The 27,500-nt window shown below is 33.3% G+C and overlaps 1 protein-coding gene across 1 annotated transcript in view; it reads right to left on the bottom strand.

Annotated features, from left to right (window-relative positions):
- Positions 1-1,932: 1,932 nt before the first annotated feature.
- The window catches only part of TTC39B (tetratricopeptide repeat domain 39B), a 95,565-nt gene continuing 69,997 nt past the window's right edge, over positions 1,933-27,500 (bottom strand). Inside the window, 19 exon segments of the mRNA XM_032214775.1 lie at positions 1,933-3,224; positions 4,249-4,365; positions 6,964-7,081; positions 8,158-8,269; positions 9,153-9,273; positions 11,820-11,911; positions 12,597-12,758; positions 13,379-13,438; positions 13,521-13,588; positions 15,487-15,595; positions 17,095-17,160; positions 17,561-17,666; positions 19,400-19,464; positions 21,470-21,514; positions 21,516-21,538; positions 24,150-24,226; positions 25,227-25,239; positions 25,242-25,357; positions 26,234-26,336. Of these exon segments, the coding sequence (XP_032070666.1) occupies positions 3,128-3,224; positions 4,249-4,365; positions 6,964-7,081; positions 8,158-8,269; positions 9,153-9,273; positions 11,820-11,911; positions 12,597-12,758; positions 13,379-13,438; positions 13,521-13,588; positions 15,487-15,595; positions 17,095-17,160; positions 17,561-17,666; positions 19,400-19,464; positions 21,470-21,514; positions 21,516-21,538; positions 24,150-24,226; positions 25,227-25,239; positions 25,242-25,357; positions 26,234-26,316 (1,650 nt within the window). The 5' untranslated portion in view covers positions 26,317-26,336 and the 3' untranslated portion in view covers positions 1,933-3,127.

The raw sequence follows: 27,500 nt of genomic DNA, 5'->3' as shown, positions 1-27,500 counted from the left end.
TAGCAATGTTACTTACTGAATATTGTTAAAATGCTATAAACTGTGAGAAAGCCCCCCCCCCCCCCAGTTTGAACAGTTCTTATTTGTTATCAGATGTTCTACGGCTCCATATGCAGGCATTCAGGAAAGAGAAGCAAAGCAATATGTGAAAGCTCGTTGAGAATATTTATTTATTTATAGTTTCAATATACTATCACATTCCTAAAAATACTTTGGCAATTTTCTTGCAATTGAATGTGCAACCTATTTAGTCATGGAAATGCTTATCTCTGCAGAATTATTTAAATACATGTTTATTCTGTTGCCTATCACAGAAAGGCAGGATAACAAAACTTTGACAACTCACATGAAGGATTAGATATAATTTCTCTTCAAATTCTGCTCAAAAACACTACTGTAATTCTTGTGCTATACTGCAATCAACATTAAATCCTATGTATTCTTACTTAAAACTAAGCTCTGCTTAACCAAAATAGCGTTGTTTCCAAATAAATGTAGTTTACATTTTAGTTTATTCAATTTTTAAAACTAATTTGAGACAGCTTTACAAAATGCAGTGCAAACAAGACAAGAAAAATAGTAGCCAATTAACATCCACAGTAGTTGAATATTAAAATCAGTTCCAGAGCATGAAATGTTATTTTGATAGAAGCTGGACTGTTTTATTGCAATTAGCAAAATTTCTAAATCTATTTAATATATTATTTCCTGGCCTCAATAACAGTGCAAGTCAAATGGGAACCACAGCCACTATAACATACACGAACAAAATCCTTTTGTAACTTCTTTTATAAAAACATGTAATATTTCCTAATGGTTCTATCAAAAGGTGGGAACAATTACTGTAGCTCTTACTAAAGGTGTAATGCAGAATGTGGATATCTAAGCAACATAACACTAAAAGAATTAGTGTTAATATAGAGATTATAACCATAGAACAGTTGTAATATTTTAATGCAAAACTTATAGTTGGAGTAAAACAGATTTAAGCCTAACTATATCCCTATGTTTAACATTCAATTCTTTAAATCTAGAAATGACTACATTTTTACCATGTTCTTGTCTAACAAAATGTAATAAGTTATCTAGTGACACTCACAGAGTTCTGGATGGGAAACTCTGGACAAAGAAACAAACACAAGAATGGCAATTTGTTATGATAAATGAAGAATACTTTTGTTCTAGATGTATGAAAGATCCCTAGGCAAGAAATAATTAAATCTCTTTTTAAACACTTAAAATTTGTAATTAGTTGAAATAATGTATTAACCATGCATTGTGTCACACAGACTAAAAGTATAAAAGTCACATTTGCTCAGTTAAATTGGTTTTACCATTAGTTCTTAATTAGAGTATAAGCATGTAGGAAAATTATATACAAAGTGTGCTCTTCTTCAAACTGGAAGGTGTTAAAAACTGAGTAAAAGAATAGATGGGGAAAAGATGATGTAGAATAAAATATAGTAAAAACGCAAAATGTCATTGTAATGAGCTAATGGGGAAAAAACCCATTCATATAAGAACTCGTGCTACAAAAGCTAGAAGAAATTATCCTTGTGTTCCTATACTAGCTGCTTATGAACATGGACTTTGTGTGTATCCATCAGTTTTGACAATTTAAAAAAAACTCTAAAAGCCCAGCTTTTCAATTCATTTAGCAGCTGATAAAATAATTTAAATACAGAAAGACAAAAACAAGGGGAAAAAACTAATCTCAAACAGCTATAATAGATATGAAACCAATAAATATCTTTTATAGACAGTTATGGTCATTAAATAGACATTCTTGATTAGTCACATTTTTATTCTTATGGGAAAACACTAAACCTAGACAGGTAACATTTATAAATCCTCAAACATGGTCATTTGCCTCCAGACTCTGTGACATAAAATACTGCAACGTAACACATATATATTAAAAAGAGACTAAGATGAAGAATAAAAATATTTAATTACTAGTTTCTGCAAAACATTTTTAAAAATCTGATCAAGACAATATGCTAAATAAACATTATGGATACCAATTTCATAAGAAATATGAAATTGGGATTTGAGAATTTTGCTGCAATATATGGAAGAAAATAGAATCAAACCCGCTGACCTCCAGTGTTAATGAGAGACAGAGATGGTATTTAGCTGGTTCTCTCAAGTTTGGGCGAACCAGTAGCAGCGGCTGCGGGAGGTTCCGCCGACCCACCCCGACGTAATGTGAGTACTGCACATGCGCAGGTGGTGGTGCGCATGCATAGATGAGGCGCGGGTGGGCGAAGCTAGTGTGTGCACACAAATTCACATTTTCGAACCGGTAGGAAAGGCAAGTGAATCCCACCTCTGATGAGGTGGGCATAAGAATCTTCAGAACATTAGCTGCATATTTTTCTAGTGAATTCCCTGCAAGGTTGCTGAATTAAATAGATATAATGGAACAAAAAACTGAAACATTTCTATTGTTTGGTTTTTGCTTTACTATAACCCTTTGCACTGATAAATATTTTCGTCCTATATTTTAAAAACACTCCTAGGTTATTGAACAAAACTCAAAGTCCTTTCCTAACTATCTTTAGAGATTGGGTCAGGATATTGCACTGAATGCAAGCTAACATTCATGAAATGACTTGAAGCATTATTTTTGCTACAGTATGGTAATTTGGTCTTTGGTATATAAAACTAAGCTTCAAATCCAGATACAGCATCTAGGGCTACCAGCAGCCATTTTTTTTAATCCTATTACATAATAAAGGTATTGCAGAAATACAACCCTTTAGGCAATGCTGAAACTATTACCAAATGTATTGTACAGTTTCATGCATAAACAATATTAGTATTTCCATAAAAAAATAAATGTTTGAATTACTCTTTATTGTACCAGCAATTTTTAATATTCCCCTATTGTTTCAAGCATTAATCTTTCTATAAATAAAATAGGTTTCCTCTTAAATGTTAAGCAGAAATATGGAAATGAAGCATAGAAAAAAGAAGCATTCACAATGATGAGGCAGGCAGACATTCAATTATCACAAATGATAGAAAATATAAACTACATTTTTTGTTACATAATTTACATGATTTTTGTAGGCTTTTAAACATTAACTTGTACAGACATGTTAGACAACAACTTCAGAAGGCATCATGGTGTTGGAGCAGGAGTCACTTTCATACTGCTAAGTGCTGCATGGATTCTGAAATGTAATCTGGATTCCATGGAATAGTCCTTGTAATTGTTTCTAGAAAAGAATATTCAGTTTATTTGGTCATTTTCCATGCCCCAACCGGTCCAATAAAATCAAAGAGAGAAATTTATGGATGAGATTTTTCCAGTAGAAATATTTTACAGGTAGTCCTCGACTTACAACCACAATTGAGCTCAAAATTTCTCAAATTTGAGAAATTTGTTAAGTGAGTTTTGCCCCATTTTATAATTGTTCTTGCCACATTTGGTGAACCTGGCTTTCCCATTGACTTTGCTTGTCAGAAAGTCACAAAAGATGATCACAAAACGCTGTGACATTGCAACTGTCATAAATATGAACCAGTTGTCAAGCTACTGCAATGGTCATAAATGTGAAAAGTGGTCATGTCAATTTTTCAGTGTTGTTGTAACTTTGAACAGTCACTAAACAAACTGTTATAAGTCGAGGACTACCTGTATGTTTTAAATTTTAAGCATGCTGCTGGCTAGAGAATTCTGGGATTTGAAATCCACCCATCTTAAAGTTGCCAAAGTTGTGAAATACTGTTCTAGACTATGCCCTGTCCTAATCCATACTCTCATTATCCAATGTTCTCTATTAGTTCTTGCTCAAATACAGAAATCCCACCTTAATTTTTACTCTCAAATATCTAAGTTTCAATTTTCCTAGTAATCAGATGGTCGTATTTTAGTTTATAAGACCTTCTAGAAGAAACCTTTGAAATTTAATGTCAATTCTCCTATTTTCAGTTCAGAGAGTGTGTTCTTCAACTGTTTTCTCCATCGGGCTCCTGCAACAGCTTTTATACCTTTGGCATTTGTGCAAGCTTCCTCTCTAATGTAAAAGTAGCTTAATCATTTGGAAATATAGTTTGATCTCTTGTGTCAAGAGGTAAGTATATAAATGTTTCCTGTTTTTTTTTCCAATCAGCAAGATATCTTGAACCAAACTTATTTGGATGCAGTAGCAGTAACTATGTTAAAGTATTTAAGCAAGCTGAAAACAATATATTTTATATATTTATTGATTATAGTTGTATAAAATAATTACTACTTACTTTGCAGCTTCTATAAATCTTACAGCTTTTTCTCTTTCATCCTGTTGTTTATAAAGAAGACCCAATTCAAACGTTGAATATGGAACTAAGTAGGTATCATACTTCAATTGCTTCCCACTAAAATGCAAATAGACAAATCATTATTAAGGACCAAAAAAAAAAAGGTTTGTTAAAACGCTTCATTGAATATATCTATAAAAAATTACCAGTTACCTTAGCTACCTTATGCCTTTCTTAAACCATGTTTATACAGGTGAAACTCAAAAAATTAGAATATCGTGCAAAAGTTCATTTATTTCAATAATGCAACTTAAAAGGTGAAGCTAATATATGAGATAAACTCATTACATGCAAAGCAAGATAGTTCAAGCCGTGATTTGTCAAAATTGTGATGATTATGGCTTACAGCTCATGAAAACCCCAAATCCACTATCTCAGAAAATTAGAATATTATGAAAAGGTGCAATATTCTAGGCTCAAAGTGTCCCACTCTAATCAGATAATTAGGCTATAACACCTGCAAAGCATTCCTGAGCCTTTAAATGGTCTCTCAGTCTAGTTCAGTAGGAATCACAACCTGACAGTTGTGCAGAAAATCATCATTGACACCCTCCATAAGGAGGGAAAGGAGGGAATTGCAAAAGAAGTTGGATGTTCCCAAAGTGCTGTATCAAAGCACATTAATAAAAAAGTTATGTAGAAGGGAAAAGTGTGGAAGAAAAAGGTGCACAAGCAGCAGGGATGACCGTAGCTTGGAGAGGATTGGCAGGAAAAGGCCATTCAAATGTGTTGGGGACTTTCACAAGGAATGGACTGAGGCTGGAGTCAGTGCATCAAGAGCCACCACATACAGAAGGATCCTGGATATGGGCTTCAAATGTCGTATTCCTCTTGTCAAGCTGCTCCTGAACAACAAACAACGTCAGAAGCATCTTACCTAGGCTAAAGAAAAACAGACCTGGTCTGTTGCTCAGTGGTCTAAAGTCCTCTTTTCTGATGAGAGCAACTTTTGCATCTCATTTGGAAACCAAGGACCCAGAGTATGGAGAAAGAATGGAGAGGCACACACTGCAAGATGCTTGAAGTCCAGTGTGAAGTTTCCACAGTTCCAGAGTATGGAGAAAGAATGGAGAGGCACACACTGCAAGATGCTTGAAGTCCAGTGTGAAGTTTCCACAGTCTGTGTTGATTTGAGGAGCCATGTCATCTGCTGGTGTTGGTCCACTGTGCTTCATTAAGTCCAGGGTCAACACAGCCGTCTACCAGGAGATTTTGGAGCACTTCATGCTTCCTTCCACAGACAAGCTTTATGGGGATGCTGATTTCATTTTCCAGCAGGACTTGGCACCTGCCCACACTGCCAAAAGCACCAAAACCTGGTTCAATGACCATGGGATTACTGTGCTTGATTGGCCAGCAAACTCGCCTGACCTGAACCCCATAGAGAATCTATGGGGCATTGCCAAGAGAAAGATGAGAGACATGAGACCGAACAATGCAGAAGAGCTGAAGGCCGCTATTGAAGCATCCTGGTCTTCCATAACACCTCAGCAGTGCCACAGGCTGATAGCTTCCATGCCATGCCATATTGAGGCAGTAATTGCTGCAAAAGGGGCCCAAACCAAGTACTGAGTACATATGCATGCTTATACTTTTCAGAGGTCCAATATTGTTCTATGTACAATCCTTGTTTTATTGATTGCATGTAATATTCTAATCTTCTGAGATTGTGGATTTGGGGTTTTCATGAGCTGTAAGCCATAATCATCACAATTATGAGAAATCATGGCTTTAACTATCTTGCTTTGCATGTAATGCGTCTATTTCATATATTAGTTTCACTTTTTAAGTTGCATTACTGAAATAAATGAACTTTTGCATGATACTCTAATTTTTCGAGTTTCATCTGTATACTTTGGTAGGAAAGTTTTAAATTCCAATAGAAGGCACCCAACATGGACAGCTGAAAAGAAGGAACTCTGCACCAGCAGAAGTTTCATGATCCATTTGACTGGTGAAGTTTTATCTACGCAGGGAAAACTTTCAACTCCTCGGTTGAACATAAATTTTGTCAGAAAAGAAAGCAATTTTTTTGGGGGGGGGAACTGCCCAAAGTTACTGGTAATTGGAATAAAAAATGTTAACCGCTAACTAAATACATAAATAAACTTTAAGCAACTCATATGTGTGCCATCCCATAAACTAAAGGTGAAAATTATTATTCATGCAGGCAGTGATTAGATGACTTACTTGACCTGATGAATAGGGGATGGTATCATGAACTCACTGTTTTTTTTCCCCTTTGTGTGTCAACACCAGCCTCAGCATCTTATAGACACCAAGAAGCTTTGCACCTAGTGATGGATGAAAATCCATCTGGATGAAATTCCATTTATAGTTAAATATATATAGAAGAGGCAGAAGGGTAAGCAAGCATTCCACATATGTGCCTGAATAGTTCCTGTCCCTTTTTCCTATTTTCCAATACAACCATGAATACAAGAAAAAATGTCCCAGATCCCTTGGGTTTTCCCCCCACTGATTTTGTCAGCTAGGGAAAAATGTGGAAGAATAAAGTCAGACACTAACTTAGGGAAAGATACAAATATGTCTCTTAAATGCTACATTTTAATGGCTTTAATTGAAGTATTCTAATAAATTTTCTCTGTGTTACTGAATATTATTGCATCTTAAAATTCTGTTCCCAATGTTTACCTTTGAATAACTTGACTGAAACAGAGTTCTGCTTGCAAGAGTCTTCCTAAATGCTTCAAACACAATCCTTTTAGTAGTTGTAGCAAACATACATCATCCATGTAAAATTCAGTGTGATCTGAAAATTAAACATAAGTGAGTTTAAAATTACATCTATTATAATGAAAGTTGTGAATACAACAAATTGCCAAATACCGTAATTAACAGTTTTATATCTATTTTATATCTATTATATACAGTAACAAAATTAATAAAAATATTGTTTAGTAATATTTAATTCCAGTATAAAGCAAAATATCTATAAAGTATATCTTAATACTGGAATGTTCCAAAATAAAGCAAATCTTCTATCATTCTCCCACTTCCCTTCCTTAATTAATATTCAATTATTGGTCAAAATGGTAGCTGCAGAAAAAGACACAGTATTAAACATGTGAGAAATCATGAAAATGGCTCTATTAATTTCTATGTTTAAAAAGATGAATTTAATATTTTAAATACTATTTAGTATTTATTTATATAGCCTTGAAATATTTGATAATTTAGTTGATACAGGGTCTCCCTGCATAATATTTTTATTACATTTGCTACCTCTAATAGAAAATTGAAGCAAAATGCATCATCAGTTTTGCTTTGAAAACCATATTTCTGTTGTACTCGGAGGATCATTTGTATTATTATTTACAACAAGAGTTCTCTAACCCTTTGTTATTGCATGTTTAGAATTTTAAAAACCACACCAGCCAGGCTCAGTCAACATCTATTGTCACAACAAAACCTTGCTCTTGTTTCATATTTACTGCCAACCAACTTAAGACTATATAACCTTTGAAAGAATGAAAAGTATAGTTAACAAGAGGATTTTTTTCTAGCATATGGAAAACTGAGTTTATTAATATTCTAAATACATTTTTTATGTATGTGAGTGTATGTGTGTATAAAATATGATCCTTGCTTAACATTATCAAGCAAAAGCAATGTGTAAAGGTAGGATTTATCAATGTGAGTTTCTATGGATTCATCAGAATTGGGAGTGTATGAAAAGAACAGGTATTTATATAGCATCCAATAAATAAAATATATGTTTATTAAATTCAGAGGAATGCAAATGTCTCTCTTCTTCATAGAATATTTAAATATACTCAGTTACATTTGTTTTGTAGTTTGTATCTTATAAATCAAAGTAAAACTCACGGGTTTCATTTTTTAAAATTGTTTCTTCTTTTTCAATAGTTATTAACATATTTTCAGTGAAGTCAGCTCTCTTTCCAAGAACTGAAAACCCACTCCAGACATACATCATTTCCTGAAAAAAGGAGTCAGTGAATGAAAAGTACTTATTTACAATAAGTTTTCTATTTACTTCTGAATAAAGCTAAATATTTAGCATTTAGCATTAATATTTCTTTCAGTGTAAATTAATAGCAGAACTTTAAAATGTAACAAATATATTCTCTGAATCTAGCTAAAAAGAAATTATTAATATAAAGGAAGCAGATATGAAGATGATACACATCCTGAAAAATTGCAAATTTAAAATTAATACTTTTTCAATAAAAAATGCTAGATTTTAATTTTCACATTTGTCCTCTTGAACGTTTTCCTGTTTGGAAACTGGAATAAAAATCTAAGTATACAAATACTCATATAACTTACTTGCAGCACAAATCTATATTTATGAAATATTAAATGATAAAATATTTTATAAATAGGATCACGTTGATTATAATTGTAGCAGCCTGTAAATTATAGATGCTTCCTTTAATATTTATTATGTAACTTGGCTCATAACAAAGACTGAAATTGAATAGATCCTGTATCTATGTATCTCCAAAGTTTTAGGGAATGAGCTTGGCAGACATATTACATTATTAATTAGAATATATATTCTGCATTTATGTTCAATACCTAGCCTCTCAAGAGTTGGAAATATTATAACTCACATGACAAGCAACAGTACATTGATATATAAGTTCCAGTAAGATCATACAGTTCTAAGTTTATCTTACAATGTTTAGGAAATGTCAATAGATAGGTTTCTTCTATGCTTTATCTAATAAATAAATTAGGTTTTCTATGATAAAGCTAAATGGGAATCTAATTTTCCTTAGTTATGTACTATACATACACACAAACACATATTTACTCTGTCACTCAAAAGATGATTGAAGTAAGTCTGCTGTAAATACCAGAGCAGGCACTATTAGTTTCACAGGAGGAGAGGTCCCATAGCGTCGTGCTTTCCTCACAGCAAACTTTTCAGTTGGGATAGATTTTCCTGCAATTCTTTGCTTTAAGCCTTCTACTTGCCTATAAGAGGGAAAACAGTACTTTCTTTAGACACGGAGAGCTCACATTGTTGACTTTTGCTTTACTGATTCCATTTCAGCAATCCCTAAACCAATAATAAGTTCCACTGAATAATAAAGCCTAGAGAGATATTTTAGTTTTAATTTATAATATTTATTACTTGCTGTGTAATTTTAGAAATAAAAATGGAAGACTATCACAGAAAATTATAGCAAATTAAACTGATGAAAGTACATTAAACACAACAACATAGATCAAATGAAACTTTGAATGAACAGATGAGTCTTTAAAAGATACAAAAAATGTAAAGCAGAGTTTCTCAACCTTGGTAACTTGTTCTGACAAGCCAACATGTTCTGAGAAAATTCTAAGAGTTGGGAAATTCTGGGAGTTGAAGTCCATACATTTTCAATTTGCCAAGTTGCTCTAAAGAATCAGTGCCAACCCTAGCAGAATTCCATAATCATGATATCTCCAGGTAGGAAGACCTCACTATAGAACATAAATTTCATCTCAAAAATGTGCAAGAAAGCAATGAAAGAGACAGAAGACCAAGAACAAAAGAAAATATCACTGGAAAGGAAAAAGGATCAAAACAATCAATCTAATCTGATAGGTGAAGCAGTGAATTGAAATCATTCATGTAGATCCTAGTAATAAAGGTTTGTGAACAACATTTAGCTTATTGTCTTGTAGACAGGAAGGTTTTCAAACATGCTTGACAAAATGCTTCCACAGTAGTAAATCTAAAAATTTCTTTGAAAAGTTACAATGTAAAAAATGTTAAATCCTTTTTTAGGCTCTCTTTTTGTATATTTGGAAAAGAAAATGATAAGATTGTTATGAAAGCATTCCAACTAATAAACCCTAGATAAGGAAAGAACAGAGGTTCCTAAGATGTCTCATGTTTACCGTATTTTTCGGAGTAGAAGATGCACTTTTGCCTCAAAAAAGAGGCTGAAAATCTGGGTACGTCTTATACATCGAATACAGCATTTTTTTTGCCTCCCGAAGCCCTTCACCAAAATGGCCATGCATATCGTTATGGAGGCTTTCAGAGAGCTCATGGGGGCTGGCGGGGGCCAGAAATGAGCAAAAAATGGGCAGTTTTTTTGCCCCTCTGGCCCCCAGCAGCACTCTATAAGCCTCCATAAGGCTATGCATGCAATTTTTTTGACAAAAACAGGCCGTTTTCATAAAAAATGGGCCTTTTTTGCTCGTTTTTTGGCCCCCACCCCGCACTCTGCAAGTCCCCCAAGGCTATTCCTGCCTTTTAAAAAGAAAAAAGAGGCCATTTTCACGAAAAAATGGGTCGTTTTTGGGAGGTTTGCAGAGTGTAAAAACGTTTTTTCCCTTTTGGAAAGCTCTTTAACTGATTGATGAGAATTACATTGATCAAGTGCTGTGCCAGCAGAAAGAAAGTCTTAGGTGCTGCAGATTGTCAGAGATTTCCTTCTCCAGCACATGGATAAATACACCTGGAAACATCTACCTACCTACCTACTCTCTCTCTCTCTCTCTTTTTCTTTACCTATCTATTGTATTTCTCCCTCTCTCTCTCTCTCCCTCTACCTACCAACCTACGTACTCTCTCTCTCCCTATCTACTGTATTTCTCCCTCACTATCTCTTTCTATTCCTCTCTCTCTATCCACCTACCTACCTACCTACCTACCTACCTACCTACCTACCTACACCCTCTCTCTCTCCCTACCTACTTATTGTATTTCTCTCTCTCTCTATCTCTCTCTATTTCTCTTTCTCTCTCTCTTCCTTTATCTATCTATCTACCTATCTAACTACTCTCTCTCTCTCCCTACCTACCTACTGTATTTCTCTCTCCTTCTCTCCTTCTATCTACCTACCCACTTTTTTTAAAATTTGCCTCTTCAAAACCTCGGTGCGTCTTATACTCCGAAAAATAGAGGTATATGTTTTCAAAAGCGACAAATCTTATTGAATTACATACAACTATATCGAAAGTACAATTTGTAAGGGCCAAAGTATGCAATTTGATTAATAGAATGACAAAAAAATTCATGCAAGGAACTCCAAGTATTTTACTCTAATGAAGCTAATTTCCCAAATTTTAAAAGTTAAGTCAGGAACTTTCTAGCAGAATGGAGCAAAATCTTGATTTTAGTAACAAATGTGTCCAGTCTTAGTTGCAATATGGATTCCCCAAAAATGTCTCATGAGAGATCAGCAGATTTCTCACATTGGATGTGAAAACTTTTAATTAATTATAATTATCTCTAGATAATCAAGATAAGAGCAATGGCTGAAACATTTTTAACTAAGGGTAGGACATGTCTAGAATTTATTTTATATGCCATCATCCACTCTAGAATATAAATTCAAGTAGCAGAGAAAACTCTCTAGCAAACCCTTAGGAAAGGTCCCCCCCTTCCAACCATAAGGTTACAAATAAATTATCAAATGAGCAGTTTTGAGGCAATAATAGTAGGCAAAAAAGATGAAATTTTCAAGATATATAGCTTAAAAGATCAAGTTTTAAATAAATTCTTTTCTTTTGAAAATTATTACCGAAACAAAGCTACAATATCTTCTCCTGTTGTTTTCACATCAGCATCAGGAAGCATAAGCAAAATGGCAGCTTTCTGGAATACATATATTGCCTAGGCAAAATAGAATAAAAATATTCAATATATAGTTTCTTACAATGTATCTGATCACAGTTGTTTCCTTGTACACATTGCGTGATCACAGAGGTATTAAGCCAAATTATTGTTCCATTAAAATTGCCCTCAAAGTTTTGTGCTACACAAAGCACAGGTGCCTGTGGTAAGCAAAAGGGGAGATAGTAGATGACAAAGTTTCTTGACACCACTAGCGTCTCTAATTATCTACTTGCGTCAAGACATCTTGTATATAATTGTGTTATTTGCCTGATGACATAAGTAATGAATTGTTTTGACATAATTGTGACGTCTTAGAAATGCCCATGTTTAAGACGCCTTTTTTGGCAATGTGAATGAGGTCATAGGAAAAAGCAAGGGGCCATCTTACTGAAAAAAGAATAATAAATTGGAATTTGTTACATAATTGTCTAGCAATTATATATATATTATTATGTTACATATTTGTCTAGCAAAGCATTTTTTTCTCAGTGGTGGTTACTATAATTTCCACTTTGCCAATTTCCCAGTTGCTAAAAATCAGTTACAATTAACGATTTCCTTTAAACAAATGTCGAGCTGAATAACATTTGAGTATTTAACCCAGGGAGGCTTTTATGATGGTACATTGTGTAAGCATGAAGTGCTCTCACCACTTCACAGCAGTACTGGGTTACCCATTTACCTTTGACCACCTGCTTTCTTTGCAAAGCAGATCTGCATACCGATATGCTTGAAGCCAGTTCTGCTGGAAGGAGTAACACCACATCAGTTCCCAGTAGCAGAGATGATGGATCTGTTTCAACTCTTGCTGAGCAGCAATGCACTCCAGGAATGTTACCTCACCCTGGAATTTAAAAGGAGAAAAAAGTCAAAACATATAAAAGTAAACTTCTCATTCAAATTATGGCGTTTTATTTTCATTTTGTATAAGAAGATAGATAAAATAATATAATGAACTTTATGGTTCATTATTTTAGACTATTCAAGCAAACAACTGCAATTTGCTGTTATGTGTGGAAGGCAGAATGGACATTAATTAATTGCCAGTAAAATAAGCCTGTGTAAAAGTTTAAGACGGCTTTATAACAATGGTCATATCTAGCAAAGAAAAGAATACATTTGATTCTTACATAGGTTAAACTTTTATGAGGGTTTGCCATCTCACATGAAAAACTGAAAATATGAGGACTTGCTTCTTATGAAAGTAAACTTTAACATTGATATTGATATTCCCTAACTTGGTGGAGTAACAGCTGTTTGGTTTTTTTGTTTTTGGCTCTTTCCACTGTCAAATGTTATTACTGAATTTGATCATTATGAGCATTTTACCAAACAGTGCTCAAGTTTTCCTTTTTTTCTCCATTTTTTCCTTTCTTTGATTCTTTTAAAGCTTGTGAGCAAGATTTTCTTATAACTAACGCAGAACCTCAGTTTTTATTTTAAAAAGGGGCAATCTGCTGTTACCTTTTCAAAATTTCCTTTCAATATGTTGATTCTGGCATCGTAAAACAGAAAGAGGGCACCCTTGGAAAGATTGCAACTTTGTTAGTAAGGTAGAAGTGTTAACCACAGTAAAAAAAATACTTAACAATGCGAAATCATAAACCTTTGAGAACTTCTGAAGATAAGGTTGAAGGAGAGCCTCTGCTTCAATGAGATTGGCTTCCCCTGTTCCTGTAGAAATATCAACATCCTCTCTCAGTATTGATGACGATATAATACATTGATTCATAAAAGCTAATTAATATATATAGTGTTATTAGAAAACAATACTTAATATATAGTATTTTTAGAATACAATTAATATATAGTATTATTAGAAAACAATATTAGAATAAAACCTATTTTATTGAAATGTAATAAAAGTCATCATAGTACAGGTAATCCTCGACTTATAACAGTTCTTTTAGTGACCATTCAAAGTTACTTCAGTAATGAAAAAAGTAACTTATGACCATTTTTCATACTTATGACAGTTGCACCATCCCCATGGTCACATGATCAAACTTCGGACGCTTGGCAACTAGCATATATTTATGACGGTTGCAGTGTCCTGCTGTCATGCGATCAGCTTTTGTAACTTTCTGACAAGCAAAGACAATGGGAAGCCAGATTCACTTAACAATCATAACTAACTGTTACTAACATAACAATTGCAATTATTCACTTAACAATGGTGTCAGAAAAGGTTGTAAAATGGGGCAAAACTCACTTAACAAATGTCTCACTTAGTAACAGAAATTTTGGATTCAATTGTGGTTGAGAGTTGAGGACAACTGGTATAGTAAAAGATTACAGTATAGGAAAACATTTATAGTGAAACAGAACGCTGAAAGATATTATCAAACATTAGTTTTTTTTAAAAAAATAAAGAAAACAACTTCAAGATTTAATGCTTAGATATGATTTTTTTTCTCATGCTCTTTTAATGAAATGAAGTATCAGGACCATAGTTAGAACGAAAGATGAAGTAGGAACAAAGCCAAAGGAAATGAAAATCTCTCTTCCTCTCAAAGCACAAGTATTATTTTTCTATCCTGAATCAACATTTGAAAGATGATCAAGTGTTAATATTGTTAATAAATGACCAGATTTAACTAAATCTAAAATAAATAACATTGGGAGTATAAGAAATATATGCAATAAAATGCTTCAAATAAATTTGAGTTCAGATCTATAATTATCTGTCCAGAGGGTTTTTTTTAATTTCAAAAGAACCTATTGTTTTTAATGTAAGATTGCTTTTAAATACAGTAGATGTTTCTTCCCTAATGAGATCTAGATAATTTATGAAAGAATGATTGAACTCCTTTAAAATTAAGTTGTAGCTTTTAACCCATTCTTTATCAAAATAACTTCAGTAGTAGTGGAGTTTTAATCATTATTTAGGTATCCAATTCTATAAAAATCTCTTATCTCCCATTCTGTGTACTGATGAAACTGTTTATCTTCAAAAAGTGTGTGAATGAAGAAAGATAAGAAACCAAAAACTATTTTTAATTTTTCCAAACATCTGAAGCAAATGTTAAATATGAATTAATTTGATACATTAGATATTTATGTTTTAATACTACCATAGGAAGTTCAGGGCTAATTTAATTTGCATTCTTGTTATTTGAATTCCTAAATGCTTTGAATTGAATGACATCAAGATGTTTCAAATTGGCATGCCTAATTCCAAATCCATCACACTATTGTTTATAAAAATCCTACATTTTAATTATAAATAAATGAACATTTATTTGATTTGTCATTCTTATTTCCCTCCAAAGGTGGGCTACAGGCAGGCTTCTATCAAATGTTAAAATAGCAAAAAACGTGGGAGCAAGCACTTTTCATCTTATGTAAAAAAAAGTGTTCCCTTCTTTCTTTTATCAAGATTATAGTTAATTAGGGCAGAATAAATGTCACTAATGTTAACTAATTTATTAATCTTAAATTCATTCTATACTGTAAACCTAGCCACTAGTGTTGCTGAAAATTCAAACGAAACAAATAAATACTAAGAATTATATTAGAATTTGTGATATACTGCATTATTTTTCACCTGGTTATTCACTTTTAATTCTTACCAAGGATTAATGAAACATAGGTGTGATATAGCAGCAAGGTAAAAGTACACATTATTGCTCGTAAACTGGGACCAGAAGCTCCTTCCCGTAACTGATGAAGACCAAACTCCTGTCAACAGTCACAAAATTGTACAATATAAGTCACAATAGTCTATTATTTTAATAAATGCTAATAATTTCAAGGAAAACACAAAAAAGAAATTTGAATGAACACAGCAGCAAGGTAGAATTCCAACTATATCGGTATCATTTGCAAGTGAAGTCATGTAGGTCTTATGGATTATTCAATGGACTGAATATTATTTGATCCATGACTCTGTTTTATTTAGGTTGTGGATCATGTAGAGCAGGGGTGTCAAACTCACATTGTCATGACAGTGTCACATGACATATTGGGACCTTTTCCCCTTTCACTAAACCAGATGTGGGCATGGCCAGTGCACGATGCATCCGGCCCACGGGCCGAGAGTTTGACAGTCCTGATGTAGAGATTTGTACTCATGCTGAAGTGTGAGTACAAATCTCTATGTCAAGAGTGTCAAACTCATGTCATCATGGTGGTATATTGTGACATATCGAGACATTTTCCGCTTCGCTAAACTGGGCGTGGGCATGGCCAGCGCATGACGCATCCGGCCCACAGGCCGGGAGTTTGACAGCCCTTCCCTATGTGATCTACAACCTAAATAAAAAAGGGTCATGAATCAAAACGCAACTATTTTTGTGTTCAAGTGAATGCACATAAAGGCCCCCCTCAAGCCTTCACACCTCATTCCCAGGAGCGAGGTGAGGTCAGTATGGGATACACCATTGTTTTCTCTCCACTTTCAAGCACAGGGCTAAGCCTATGACATTTCACCATAGCCTTCTTTGTTTACATTCTCTCCTTTCTCCAGTGAACAATGTATCTATTTCCTCTCTGTCTCCTGTCTATAGCCTTGTCAGAATGGGACAATGGGCCACAACCAACTTTCTAGTGTCAACTCACCATAGCCAACTCACTACATCCAACTTGCCACTAATATCAAAAGAAATGGTGGAATCGAATCATTTAAGGATGCCAAATGAGGGACAGAAAATAATGTGAATGACAAAAATTTAAAAAATATTTCATTTTGATAACTAAATTGAATTGTTAAATTGTCCTCCAGTGAGTTGTCCCACAGAAAGTTGGCTGTGGTGAGTTGGCCATGGCAAGCTGACACTAGCAATTTGGTTGTGGCACATTGTCCCATTCTGACAAGGCTATAGACAGGAGACAGAGAGGAAATATATACATTGTTCACTGGGGAAAGGAGAGAAAGTAAACAAAGAAACAAGTCAAGGGGTAAGTTCTGTTAATATAACATTTTTTTAGCAGTTGGTGACAGCAATTATATCCATTATTTGTAAAATCTGCTTTATTAAAAGCAATAGTAATAAAAATGTTGAAGATTTTAAAACTAAAGATTTAAATACTTTGTGTCACCTTCTTCTCATAGCCCTATAATTAGATAGTCAATGAGATCCAAAGATGATCCAAACGCATCCATTATTTATTCCTGTCCTGAAAAGCAGAGCTCGTAAGCTGTTTTAAAAATTCATAACAATAGAAATTAAATGTAATACCCTATTGCCTGAAAACCCAATAAATTCAAGAAGTCGGAGAATTCTTCCTGGTAAAAGGGACAGCATCTGCAAAAAAGGAAAAAAACAAAGATTCCATCTGTTTTTAATGCAGCAGGAAAAACAAATATTTAAGTTATTGCGTAATAGCTTTAAAAATGTTCAGCACTATCTTCAGATAACATTAATAAAGTCCAAATGACTTGATGTTATGCTTTTTACACTCAGCATTTTTTTAAATTATATGTGGGTATTGTATAATGGTTTTATATTGTAGATTTTGTTTAAACTTGTTTAAACTTGCTTTCTGCCCAGAGCCATGGTGAGAGGAACAACCATATAAATTTAAAATAATTAAATAAATAAAAACCTCTCAGGCAGTTCTGCATTCAAATAAAACAGTAAAACCACAAAGATGCATTATGAAATTTGAAGAAGTTTGATTACACATTGGAAGGAATACTCATACCAGATTGAAAGCTCCTATTCCTAGTTGTACACCTCCTTCATATTGGTGGAATATTTCATTCCTGATTTTGCTGTTTTGGGTCATCTGCAGAACGTGAAGGCATTCCCTTTTGATTAACAAAACAAATCATGCTAATTTAAATAACAGCAATGATAATATGAACTATTATTACTTTAAAGGTTTAGTTTATCATGCTATACCCTACATCATGGGTGTCACTTGGTTGGACTGCAATGAGTGAAGAGGAATTGTCTTAGGTTGCATATGAAACATATAATATAATTAATGTATATAAATAACAAACTTCCTTTTTTAATATTTATTGTATCTTGTGGAGCCACATTACTCACTGCTCAGGGATGCATGCCTATCCTACATCTTTGTCTAAATTTAAATGTACAGATACTTGCCAGAACATTACCATAAAAATTCACATCTATTCAAGCAATTTCCATTATTTTATATTCTAGAATCCCAAATCTGTGATTTCAGAGTAATTTGACCAATGACACCCAGTATCTGCCTACATACACTGTAATAACAGTGTATTAAATGCTTACTTAGTATCTTTATAAATTTACAAATCTGAAAAAGGAGGCATAAAGGGGAAAGAAAGGTGAAAAGACTATTACAAGCTCTCACAAGGGTTATTTTTTGTATTTTATAAATTTCTTTCTATAATTCCTGATAACCTAATTTAAAATCAGAAGCCAGGTTTTTTTAAACACACACACACACACACACACACACACACACACACACACACACACACATATCTATAATCTGATATTAGCTACAATCCCTAGCTAATTTGAATGGATGGAAGAAATGGAAAAAAATACAACCAGGAGCTTATAATTTCTGATACCGTTTTGTAGATTCATTCATATTTCAATTTCAATTTTAATGGATTTGTATGCCGCCCAATCTCGAAGGACTCTGGGCGGCTTACATAAAAACAGTTTTAAAAAAAACAAATACTAAAAGAGTTTAAAATGCAAGACAGAGCGAATTAAAAAATGACACAACATATTCTCGATCTTAATGGGGCACAATCAAGATCAACAGCCCCAGGCCTGCCGGAACAGCCAGGTCTTAACAGACTTTAGGAAGGCCGAGAGAGTGGGGAGGGTCCAGATCTCAGGGGGTAGATCGTTCCATAGGGCCTGGGCAGCTACAGAGAAGGCTCTCCCCAAGGAGCCGCCAGATGACATTGTGTAGTCGACGGCACCCGGAGAAGGCCCACCCTGTGCGATCTTATTGGGTGCTGGGAGGTATGTTGCAGGAGGCGGTCACGGAGATATCCACACCATGCCTGCATAATTTCACACATGTCTACCCCAAGATCATATTTCTTTATATAGAAACACAATATTTTGTGGCTTGTATAATAACTTGTGTACTTTAAATGGCAGAATCACACAATTGGAAGTAACCCTAGACATCTTGTGGCCCTGCTTAGTATATGATATAGCCATAACCGTTTGCATATCTAGCAATAAGGATGGCACTGAGCCAAGCTTAATTCCTGGTGTCTGCATCTCTGCAATTTTTTTGATAATGTTATGGAAATGATTTGCTAATAGAAAGAAATTCACAAGCAATTACCATTGGTATCAGAACAATATATAAATAGATAGATAGCTTTATTATTATTATTATTTAACTATTCTTGTCTTCAATCTGGCAAGACTGAAATCATTGCCAAAATGACATTCTTTTTTAAATCCAGGAAATTTCCTCGCACTATTTCAAGCTATGATGGGGAATTAATTTACTGAAACATAAAACACAAATAGACATAATACACAGCCTAAGTGAAATACTTTAGGAGCGTACTTATATATTTGATAACTTGTTCTGATTTTCAAGCCACCTTTGATGAAATTGATCATATTTTCATCCTGGAAGAAAAATAAACTTTAAATTAATTAATTAATGAATAAAATAGTACAGTTGTATACATCATACTCATTTATGGAATTTTAAAATGAATAAATATATCTATAAAACGTATACTTTGAAAATAGCTTTACAAATTAAATGTTCATACATGCACACTCCTAAATATATATAAAAGAATGTGAAAGCTATTCTTAACCAAGGGACTTTATTAAAGAAATCACTGAGAAATAAAACATTATGGAACAAATTGAAGTAACATATGATAACACTAGATGGTGCTAAAAGTAAATGATAATAAAAATAACAAGAACTATAGTATTAGTTACAATAATAACATAACAGACAACAAAGCTTGGCATTTCCAGACTCTTTGATTAGAAAACTGATTTCTTCAGCAATTCCACTTGTTATATTTACCCAAAAGCTACATTTTCTGTATGATTCTATTTTTAGTATATGAATGGTATAATGCAATATGATTCATAATTAGTAATAACTAATAGTTTATATCAAATATGCTCATCTTGAAAATATAGGAACTACATCAAGCTTCAATGAAGTACAATCCTACTTATTTTTAATAGGCTGTATTGTTGATTTTAAAGATATTCCTAAATATGAAATTAATAAAACATTTGATAAATATTTAAAGATTTTGACTTCTGAACACATATTTCAGTTCTATGAGTACAAGGATTGTACAAAAGCTTCAACAGAGTATAATCATGAACAATTGTTTTACTATTTGCAAAGTTCTTTGACAGTTTACAAGGATGATCCTGCATAAATATTTACTGAAGATTAAGAGAGAGGACTTAATTGTAGAAATTCTGGCTTTCAGACACATTTCTCATCAAATAAGTATCATTGAATAATAATTAAGTTGCCAAACTCAACAAGTTCTAAGAAGCCTGTTTAGCAAGATCTGATATTTCAGTACATAACAGGCAAAGAATATCATGTCCTAGCTTTATTGTTTGATTGTATTGTGAGTTCTTCCTTATTGCAGTTCTTTATCAGAGTCTAAATCTGATAAAGAATGCCCTCTTGCAAGTTTGTTTTTGGAACCCAAGGAGTAAATCTCACTATCAAACGTCTATATAATTGTGTATGTAGGATAGCAAAGCAAAGTTCACCAATGAAGACAGAATATTAATCAACTGTGTAAATAGGATTTATATTCAAAGTCAGAATGTTATTTCTTCGATAAGAGCCACAATTTTGGAATTGGTTACCAGCATTCCAATGCAGAACCCAATCCTCAACACCTTTTCCTAAATCACACATATACAGAAGATGTGGATGAATATGGAAGCTAAGTCAGATTTGGCCAGAAAAACATTTTAGAATCCATGATTATGGGATGGGTTAAAAGGCTTTCCCATCTATCATTATAGGAAATAAAATGGCAAGAGTCATTACTGTATCTATAATGTAGCATGATGTTTACTTTGCACAGGAGAAAGGCAAACAGGTTGGTTCCAAAGCACGAGCAAACAAAGAAGAAATTGATAATGTCTGTATATGAAGCAGGATTAAATGTGTTTCAGATGAGAACATCTCAAAAAGAACACAGTCACATCTAATACTCTAGAAACTGGAAAGACAATCTTGTTATAAGCAAGTGATAGCTCCATATAAGATATTTGGGCAACAATATTTCTGAATATTATAGTATGCATACAGAATTTATTGCTTCCAAATTTCTGTAATATTTGATGGAAGAATCTCATGGATAAGAAAAGATGTGCGTACTTGAAGGTAATTTGCCAGATAACCTCACTGAGATTCACAAATCCCATCTAAGATTTAAAAAGTAGATGCACAAAATGAAATTCTAATCTTTCTCTGTGTCTTAATATTAATAAATTCATACTTGTATCTAAATTTCTTGCCTCAAAAAGGCAGTAGTGAGATACCAAAGAAAAAATTGTTTTTAGAGTCCTATATTCTAATAGATTGGCAATATATACACAAACTATATTACTTGTATACTATATTTACCTGTACAAATGTCAGGACTGCTTTCTGCAGTAAACATTCAGCATAAACAGAGTTCTGCATGCATTTCCTCTATTAAAAAAGAAAATGTATGTGTATGTGTATATATCTAAGTACCCAGCATTTTTATTAAAGCAAGAAATGCTAAACCAAAAGGCATTCCACAAAATATTGCAGTATTCTCACATTGCATTGTTTTTAAAAATTGACTAACATTATTTCTCTTACTTTAGCCTTTAATTACATATTCTTTTTCTAACCAGTTATCTTTCTCCCTATTATTTAACCAAACCCTGAACATACGTGTCCCTTTTCGTTTTTGCAAACTGTTTGCTTTATGTTAATGTATTTTATGTTTCTATAATATACATTATTTTTAATGAAACACTTTTAGTTTATCTGGTAGCCCAAATATTTTTAAGTATTTTACTTTGATAAAAATAATTCTAAGTAAAGCTGAAATAATTAATAAACCAAGCCAATACTGGTATAGAGGTCAAGGAGATCATGGCTTGTTAATTTTAAAATTTGTACTGAAATCTAAAGCAGGATTTTTGGAAAACTTTTATGTTGTGATGGTATAAGTTGTTTGGTTGTTGTTGTTGTTTTAAATCACAGAATGAAACTACTGCACCCAATATTTACTTGGAGAACTAACACTCAGCCTGCAGAAATAATGATGACATTTTAACTCTTTTGGCAGTTCTTAAAGTTCTTAAGACATAAAGAAGAAATATTATCAAAAATATGTACTGTATTGGTTACAAAAAAATATAAATATACATGCCATGCATTCCAATTGTTCAGGAAAGCTTGCTGAATACACATGAAAGGCTTAGAAGGACATGTACAATATATAACATATAACACTTAAGGACACAGTTACCATTAGCAACATTGGTTCTTTACTATGGTCACTAATCAGAATGCAACAAATCAACATCCAATGGGAAACAATCGTTTTAGAACTAGATCACCAAAGCAATCAAATTGCACTAGGTTTTACAAACATGTAACCAAATTAGGCCATGTTCATAGAAACTGAGTACTTCTTTGTGTATTTAACATGGAATAGATCAGAATTGTCTGGACACTTTGGTGAATGAGTGGTGATAAAATAAGCCATTGCACCCTTATAAAACAATAAAATTTAAGCAGCAGGATATGAAGTATGGATTCAATAGGCCTTTATCCAGAAGGGTCCAATTGTAATTCACATGGGGTTTTTTTATATGCCCTTAAGAACTACTATGAGGGACATTAAAACACTGTACAATTAATACTGCCCAGATATAATATGCCCTATATTATATAGTTATCTCAAATGGGCTAATTTATCGAACATGTCCAAAATCTGGGATCAAGGACTCCCATGGAGTTGAAATTTGGTAAATGTTATAAAATATTTAATATTATCATAAAATTATGACATCATACAAAATAGCATAAAACATTTCCTATGATGATATTTGACTGTGCTATGTGACTATATAACTCTTATTTTTCATGCATTTTGGTTGATGTAATGTGAATGTGCCCTGTATTTAGTAGAATAATAAAAATTCATAGGCAAATATTTGGAGAATTTTACCTGATTTATAATCTGGCTTTTAGCTGCCAGGTTTGTAAGTTGCTTTGTGAAACTTAGGGTCATCATATCAGAATTCAATGTGGCCACTGGGAACATGGTGGGAACTTCCAGAATTGGGCTATAAGCGATCCTTCCAGTGCTGCAGAAGGCTCCAGAGCTCTTCAAAAGGTAATGTGAGGCTTGGTGGTGTAGAATCAGGCTTAAGGCCTGCAGAACCCTTGGGAAGAAGAAAAGGCCTGTGGGGACCTAGTGGCTGTACACAAAAGCCATAAATAGTTTTGTGGGTGGTTGATGTAAGTTTGAACTACCATAAAGCAACCTGTCCTATGTCGCAGACTATCTGTAATCACTAGACTGCAATCCTTTGATATTTACACAATGTGATATAGATGAACAAGGAAGCAAATTCAAAGGTGCATCATTCCAAATTACTGTGTAAAATTCAGCAATAATAAAACTATTACATGGCTCATTGCCAGACTTAAGTGTTTTATAGATGTTTTATAAGGATTGTTATTTCAGAGCTCGTAGCATCGGTCAGTTAGAAAGCAGATTAATACTGAAGTCTAAATTATATTCTGGCACGTCTTCTTGTGCACATAATGCCCTCCACATTATTCCAGTGTAAGGAAATGAAAGGGGCCTATTAATTGAATGAGATGTAGTGACATCTAAACCAATATTCAAATTAATGTTAAGATTTATAAAACATTAACTATTGACAATCAATTTTCAGGTTCCCATGGTTTTTGGATCTTTAAGGATGAAGATTGGGACAGTTTGCCATCCAGAAAGTTTGTGGTGATTCTCACCCTTTGACACCAAAGTTTCCCAAGGCAGATTAAAACAGAACCCTAATATGCTGATAATCTGGGCAGGATTTTTTCTTTCTACAGAAACAAAAAAGTTAAACATCCTTTAAATAAAAATAAAGAAAGCCACTTCCAATGATATTTGAGTTTTAGACTATTTTGCAAATGTTGTACATATTTTTCACCATGTATGTGTTTATATGTGTGAAAAATATATACAACTTTTTGCAAAATAGACTAAAACTCAAATATCATGGGAAGTCTGCTTGTATATTCTTACCTTCACTCAGCTGATCTACAGACTGTTTTGAAACCAAACTGGATAATGATTCCACCATTGTGTTTCTTTTTCTAAACCTATATTGACATAAATAACAAAAACAAACTTTCATCATGTTGTTTAATTAAAGCAACTATCATAAAAACAAAGAATCTAAACAAGTTGTGCTCTACTGAATCTACAGAAAACACATTGTACTATTGCACAAATAATTTCCAATAACATGATGCTAAGCAAACAAAGGGGAATAAGGAAATGGAACCAGAAGATTATGGATACTTCCACACAACTGCTTTGCTGTGTTGTGCTTCAATCTTGAAGCCAGAAATAAGTAATGCTTCCTTAAATCTTGTCATTCTCACAGTACACAGGTTCCCTTAGTGAAATTCCACCCCCATTCACCATTAGCTGCAACCTGAAAAGCTACCTTGAATCGGCATACCCAATGTTCTAGTTACACTGCAGTTTTCTCTTTGTTCTTGGAAAAGCAGGTTATATGGATTAGCACTGTGGTGATTTGATAGGTAGTACAAGCTCTAGAGTTATCTCAATTACTTGGCTACTGCAGTATCATCTGAAGATATCTGTAGTAAAGTTTTAAAATGCAGCAAAGATATTATTTAATTTTGAAAAGGGGAGGGCAACGACAATAGATCCAGGTTTATTTGTCAATGGACCTCAACAGCAGATTTAAAATTTGAAAAAATGCCATTTATTTTTCATCCAACTTCATTGTTATAAAAATCTTATAAATAGTAATAAGTAATGAAAATGTTGAGCTTTCTCGTTAAAATAACAAATACGTTTTTCTTTCCAAATTAACTAGAGCTCTACCATGAAAGTCAGCTGGATGACCTTGGGCTAATCACTTTCTCTCCGCCCAACTCATCTCACATGGTTGTTATAGTGGGGTAAATTGGAAGAGAAATGGTGTTGGATATATTCGCTGTCTTGAGTTATTGTAAAAATAATAAAGGCAGGATACAAAACAAACACATATTTTTCATTACATAATGAATAATACCAATCCTGATTATATCAATCCTGCAAGAATGTCGTAAAATTGTTCCATCTTACTTTTGACAAGTTGTAAAGCTTCTTTAATTGTACACAGTCCCATTTGGATATCCTGTTGTTCAAACGTCATTGTTGCTTGCATAAATAATATAGCGCTATAACCTACGGCATGGTACATGCTATCTTTAGACCTATTTTGAAAATAAAATATAAGACAGTGATAAGGAAGCCAATTACGATTGTCAAAAACAAAAGTGAAATTTTACATAATGTTTACAATAGTTTATTTTAACATGCTACTTTGGGTTCAACATAACATTTTGAGCCAAGCCTATAAAATTCTTAAAATTATGCATTTTATTTGGAATTATTTTGAAGTCCAATCTCCTTTGTTATTTGCTTTTCAAAGAATATATGAATTCCAGTATATATCAAAATATGAGCTAAAATATTAATTTTAAGGTGAAATAATCAGGAACACTTTTTTCCTGGGGGACCCAAACCTTGCAATATTGTGATGACCTCTCTCCTCATAAAAGTAATTATCTAATGAGGTAAGTTCTGGCAAGAAATCAATATACCATTTTTAATAATTAAAATTTAGTATTTTTATATCAAAAAGAATAAAAACGTACAACTCTATAAAACACTGAAAACAAAAAGACATTTTGTTTTTGACAAAATGGCAAGTCTGAATGAATAAATCTTAAATATTTTGTAAAATAAATACAAATGTTAAAAGTTCATTTAAAAAATAGCAGTTTATAACAAAAGACTAGTTTTAAAGAATACAATATTGTTTCATGAAATCCTTGAGCATCTGCTGGGAAACAGAATCAGGTGAAAAAATTATATTCAGTGATATTCAAAAGTCTGATTTAACTATCATGCCTAGGGCAAAATTTAGGGACCCTTCTTCGATAGTTTTAAAAAAATATGTTTTAGACTAGAATGGGATTAAATAGTTGTAAAACAAATTATTTTAGGAAAATTGAAATTATATTATTGAGAGGCCTTAAATACATTTCTAGCTACTAGATAAAAACTCTCCAGCAAACAATACTCACCATGGTCGAAGTAATTCCAAAGCTTCTGAAAATTTATTGTTAAGAAATAAATTTATTGCCACTGAACCTCTTCCAAAGCACATTTAAGGTCCATTTTGCAGCCCTAAAAATGCACAAATAGAAAAAAATTCATTACACTTACATCATTACTAATACTGTTCTGTGTTTAATATGGTAAGATTCTCAATGTTCAATTTAGGCAAGATTACGTTGAAATAATGATGAGTGTTGACTAATTATTTAACATAAAATATTGTGATTCCTAAACACTTTCATCCAGTTTATAGAGTATTACCCTCTCAATTTTAGGGTCAGAGAGAGCAATGTATGTGTAATACTACTTCCTAGCCCAATCCCTCAAACGATAGATAGATAGATGATAGATAGATAGATAAGATAGACAGACAGACAGACGACAATATTCCATATAGCAGCAGATTGTAGTCTATAACTATATCATGATATAATCTCTGAATGTTACACAATTATAATTTATGTTGCATCAGATTAATGAAGCTAATGAACCCTGAGAAAAAGAACAATTGGATACTTCCATTACAGGTAAGAAATAAGAAACACTCGTGCCCATAAGCTTAGAACAGCTAAGAAGCCATTATGAAAGAATTCCAGCAACTGCTGGTCTATTTTTATACTGCAATTGGTGTTCCAATTCTTGCACCTCTTTCTCCTGCTTGTCCTAGATAAAGAGCTAAAAAGCAATCCTTTCTGGAGTGGGAGTGAATTTCCATCTGTTCTTGTTTTGGCAATGGCAAAGCTGGTATCCTGTATGCTTCCCACACAGGCTGATATACACTGCCTATTCAGTTTGTCCTATGAAATTATGGAATTTTGATCTGCACTATTACGTCCAGCCTGGGATTCAGGCATTGTATTTCCTTGCACTTTGGAATCCAAGTGATTATGAGAGATCGTTAAGACCTGAAAAGATTTTCCTGCACAATTACTGCATAGGAAAGCTTGTGGTGGGGGTCTCCAAAAAGTCAGTGTAACCTGTTGTACGTTCCAGAAAGGTAACAGAATCAAATCTTCCAAGCTGTGAAGATATGTCCCTGATGGATAGAATGGGGACTTGACTTAGAATGCAAAAAATGGGGAGATAGTACAACAAGGCAAGGCAACATGGTGAACCATGGCTACTGAGGCTACTAAGGTGAGAAAATAATGAAGTTGGTTAAATCCCTAGTGGGATTTGACAGTGTTTGTTTCCATTTTGGTTAGGTTTCTTGTATAGCTCAGCCAATCAGGA

The sequence above is a fragment of the Thamnophis elegans genome, chromosome 3 (genome assembly GCF_009769535.1).
Source record: "Thamnophis elegans isolate rThaEle1 chromosome 3, rThaEle1.pri, whole genome shotgun sequence".
Taxonomy (NCBI): domain Eukaryota; kingdom Metazoa; phylum Chordata; class Lepidosauria; order Squamata; family Colubridae; genus Thamnophis; species Thamnophis elegans.
This window is presented reverse-complemented; position numbering and strand designations above follow the sequence as displayed.